The sequence below is a fragment of the Palaemon carinicauda genome, chromosome 6 (genome assembly GCF_036898095.1).
Source record: "Palaemon carinicauda isolate YSFRI2023 chromosome 6, ASM3689809v2, whole genome shotgun sequence".
Taxonomy (NCBI): domain Eukaryota; kingdom Metazoa; phylum Arthropoda; class Malacostraca; order Decapoda; family Palaemonidae; genus Palaemon; species Palaemon carinicauda.
In genome coordinates, this window is record NC_090730.1 from 82,644,967 (window position 1) to 82,649,966 (window position 5,000).

Sequence of the window (5,000 nt, forward strand, 5' to 3'; positions counted from 1 at the left end):
GTCTTTTATCCGAAAAATTTATTTGGCCAGGAATCAAAAAATTCGTTTGTGAGTGGGAGAGAACCTGCATTAACTGCCAGACGAGTAAGGTCAACTGCCGTACTGAGACGGGAGTCGGTGATTTTCCCCAAACCAAAAGACGATTCGAACACTTCCACTTGGACGTCGTGGGACCTCTGCCACCTTCAGGTTCTGCAAGATACCTCCTTACGATCGTCGACCGCTCCACTGGATGGTTAGAGGCAACTCCAATGTCCGAAGCAACCACTCACACCTGTGCCGAAGCTCTCCCGTCGAATTGGATCAGCAGCTTCGGTATCCCCGATGTTATCACGATGGACCGAGGTTCCGCTTTCTTGTCAGAGACCTGGCTCTCTCTGGCAAACCTGATGGGAACGACACTCCACAGCACCACGGCATACAACCCTGCAGCGAACAGCGAACGGCATGGTTGAAAGAGCTCATCGCACACTCATGGCGGCCCTGATGGCGATATGTACGGATGAACATTGGAAAGCGCAACTCCCGTGGGTCCTCCTTGGCCTTCACACCGCTCCCAGGGCAGATGGCGAACCAGTTCTACGGCGAGGCACTAACAGTCCCTGGCGAATTCTTCCCTGCAACTACCAACGACACCAAGCTGGATCACCTGAGAGAAATCGCCGGGAAATTCAGACCATACCTGAAAACATACGAGGACAGGACCAGACACTTCACGCCCATGAACCTAGACGACTGCGACTATGTCTTCATCCGGGTCGATGCTCACCGCCAACCCCTGACTAGACCTTATCGCGGTCCTTATGAGGTGTCAGAAGAACAGCCAAATCTTTCCTCCTAAACGTCCACAGACAGGAAGATTGGGTGACGACCGGCCGATTAAAACCAGCATACCTTGAAAGCAACAAGAAGATCATTGCGAGCCCTGGTAGACCCAGGATTCCACCTCAGAACAAATCATCCACCAGACGGAAGAAAACCACGCAACAACCGGGGAAAATAATTCCTCCGAACCAGAGCAACCTTCCCCTCCGCTCAAGCACCAGAAGGGAATTACGTCGCCCTCCACGATACATTGATTAATCGCATCAACCATCTACAATGCCCGCTGTCTAAGTTGGGAGTACTGTACTTGTAAGGACATCATCTTACCCACTGTGTTTCCTCCTCCTGGACTCTTTTCTGTATATTGTAACTTTATTATTTATTCCACACAGTGGAATTTTATATAGCAATGTTGAGCTCTTTAAGAGCTTTATATCCATGTATAATATTGTATATTTCATTGGGTTACTGCCTTGGTATTTTATATTTTTACTTAAATCAAAACGCAAATGATTGTGGGGGTTCGAAATGTTTCCCTCTCGGGCTACATGTCCGTCCGCACTCTGTAATATAGTGACCGTTGCATGTTCAGTGAATTGCCAGTCTCTCTCTACTTGTCTTGTTGTCCTCACAATATATATAGTATTGACGGTTCCAGGTAGTAGGTTCGCTAAGGCACCAGCCACCCACAGAGATACTACCAGCTAGAGAATAATTAGGTCTTTGACTGGATCTCTCTCTCTCTCTCTCTCTCTCTCTGGTTACGTCTCATTACATCTTTGCAGGCACGTACACAATATAGTTTGCTTTTTTCTCTACACATTCTCCTCTTTCCTTATACACTTGACAACACTGAAATTACCAAACAATACTTCTCCAAAGAGGTTAACTGGTAACGTGGAAGAGACTCTCTATCTATGGTAAGCAGCTCTTCTAGGAGTACGAAACTACAAAATAAATCTATTGTTCTCTAGTCTTGGGTAGTGTCATAGCCTCTGAATCCATAACCTTCCACTGTCTTGGGTTAGAGTTCTCTTGCTTGAGAGTACACTCGAGCACACTGTTCTATTTTGTGTCTCTTCCTCTTGTTATTATAAAGTTTTTGTCCTCTTGTTATTTTCCATTTTTTAGCCTTATAGACCCAAACGGCTGTTGAGAAATCTGAAAATGCTTGACTATACTGGCAGCTGAATATGGTAATTACTGCTCCAGGAGGTTTGATTCGAATGCACCATATGCTAATGGGGCATCCCTTTTGTTGCATAGCCAATCAGAGATTTCTGGGAAAGTGTTCTTGGGGATTGCCGCAAGGATATGGTCTCCTTTGCTGCTGGAGTGAGTCACGCACTTGATATGGAACTAAACTTCAATGCACTGAAATGAGGCAAACACTTCTCTACTAGCGACGGGCGAAAGTTTCATTAATGTGGTTTGGGTCAAAGAGAGAGGGTCGGTGAGTGGCATTGTATAAAGGGTGAGGCATAGCGGTGGGCAAAAAGGCAGTATGGAGCTGGTCTTTCGGTGGTTACTAGTGTTGCAGGGTAGCTGTTAGGTACTAACAGAAAGGCGAGGTGAATGTAATGGATTTTATTCAAGAAAATAAGGAGCCTACATGCAAACAGTTGAGGGCAACAAGACACAGAATTCCAAAAATATTAAACATGCAATTTGGAGTTTAAACATTTTTTTTTATTATTATTACCAGTGCAGGAGAAAGGGAGAGATAAAAAACAATAGCATTACAGTGCATGAGTGTCAATGAAATACATGTCCGTTACAGCGTCTATGAAATCCACACGTTACAGTATTATATGAATGACTTTACAGGAATAACGCGACCAAAAATCATGTCTTACTATCGAAATGCTAATGCAGATAAAATGTAAACATTTAAACTGGGAAATCTTGACAATACTCGTAAACAATATCATCCGGTAAATGAATAGGAAACTAATGTTCGTCCATACACCCACTCATCATGTACCAGATAAAGAAAAAATAAATAAAATAAAATAAAAAAAAAAAACTTGATTTCGACACGAAGCAAAATTTTTTATTTGTTATAGGTTAATAAAGCAAAGTTGACTAAATACTAACACCCTTAATTATATAAAATATTAACACAAATGATATGATATCTATGTAAGGTAGTTCTGTAAAAATTGCAACAACTTTTTTTTTTATCTATCTGTGATGTTGACTTACAGTACCCGAGACAATCTGCCTTAGAATACTCTAATCAAGAATTTAGTACAATAGAATCCTTATAGGGTAGAAGAGTGGGAAGTGTCAATGAGGTTGTATCAAGAAACCAAGGTTATAGTTATTTTGCACTGTCACGGTCACGGGCACGGGCTTTTCAGCAGCCCGGGTAAAGACTTACGATTTTGAATAGTAGACAACTGGTATAGACACAGAAGAATATCAACAAGTTTGGTGTAAACTCCCATAAAGTTACTGTGCAATGAGCCTATCGTAGATACCCAAATCATGGTCTGGGCTGTAATTGTAAACTTTAGAAATTGTGTATTTTTCCTTTTACGCCACAGACACCAAACCAGTTGAAACACGTATTAAATATGTTGTCGTATTGCTTTGGCGTTCAGTGCTCCATTCAAGAGAAAGTTGATTAATAGTCCACAATATTAAAAATAAGATCAATGTTGCAGAATATTTTTTGCATAAAAGTTACGAATTGTCTTTGATACTTTCGATACCAGGTACAAAATTTTGAGTGTAATGAGTATAAGAAATTATCTAAATTGATAAATTAATTATTCTCATAGATGTAAGTTCTTGTTTACTTGGACAATGTTCTAGCAAATTAGTGATAAAAATATTACATAAATAAAAAAGAATATCTGTTAAAGATTAAAAATAAGATATTACCACAGATTTGCCACAGTTATTTTCCATAATATATAAAAGGTTTATTACCACAACATGATGCAGAAGGTCTGAGTCACTATTAGCAATAACAGCATCCCTAGTATCACGAATATGATGGTACTGTTCCGGAAGATCTGAATGTAATGGATGGTCTGAATTATATAAAATCTTATGTAAGATGCATAACGAACTAATTGAACGACGGTACCAGAGATTATTATCTAAAATGAGAGAATTAAAACACTTTTTTTATAATAGATTGATCACCGAAAATCTTAAAAGACTTTGATCTAGAATTAATGTAAAAGGGGGAGACAGAAGCAGCGTTGCTTTTGTATCTTCTTCCATCTTGTGATGTGTAGGCCTATGTATGATCAAATAACAAAAGAATGGCCATTCTCAGATCTGCTTAAGGTGTTACCATATTTCCGTATTAACGAGGGTGGTTAATGGTCACTAATAATGACGAATGTCGAATCTGCTATATGAATCGTAAAAGACAAATACAAAGTCTGGTGGTAGGGAAAAGAGTTTTATCAGCTATCAGGTTACATGCAAATTATTATTATTATTATTATTATTATTATTAGGCTATTATTATTATTATTATTATTATTATCATTATAAATGTTGAGACTATGGACCTTTTTATTCTTGATTGAACGTTCAAAGAATGATTTTTAAAGACTAATATTCAGTCTGTCTCTATAATAACCCCGTATTAGGTAAACAGATTACTGAAAATAGCTAAGGTAATTCACATAGTATTTAACAGAGAAAATAAAATCTTTAGCCATATGTGAAGTGAGTGACTGTTTATGTATTCAAACTTTAGTGATAACGTTATAGCGATAGCAACAATTATCTTTACTGATAACATCATTATCGTATACTGATGAAGTCTTCTCAGTAAAGTAACCGATCATTTTCATATCATGAGTGTTACTTTCAGTGTTCATATTACATCGTTGAGCATCGTTTCTCAACGAAGACGAAATTTTCAATAGATATCTCGAGGAGATTTCCAGAGTAGTCGTGAATAAATGAAGGTAATACCAACTTGGCAAATACGCCTGTATTTTTAAAAAATTGCTATAGAGGGACTGCACTGAAATAGCTGCTGGTGACTCGTAGTGTGAGTATTTTTATCATCTGCTATTGCTTGGTACCAATTGTAATTCACAATCTAGTAGTCACATTAAATGGTTACTGATATTTTTTGCTGCTCTTTACGGAATTAAGTATGGAGGCCAGGTGACAATAATGTAACAATTTACTCTGTTGCT

The 5,000-nt window shown here is 38.8% G+C and overlaps 1 protein-coding gene across 7 annotated transcripts in view; it reads left to right on the top strand.

Moving 5' to 3' along the window:
* The first annotated feature begins 4,622 nt into the window (after nt 1-4,622).
* Nucleotides 4,623-5,000, top strand: part of LOC137642582 (ankyrin-1-like) — a 139,871-nt gene continuing 139,493 nt past the window's right edge. For 5 of the 7 annotated variants that reach the window (XM_068375265.1, XM_068375267.1, XM_068375270.1 and 2 more), the window contains exon 1: nt 4,623-4,763. Coding sequence is in view for 1 of the 7 variants with exons in the window: in XM_068375268.1 (XP_068231369.1) it covers nt 4,758-4,763 (6 nt within the window). In the remaining 6 variants the exon portion in view is untranslated. Of the gene's footprint in view, nt 4,850-5,000 lie in introns of all 7 variants that reach the window. The other 2 variants (XM_068375268.1, XM_068375266.1) reach the window with 2 other exon arrangements.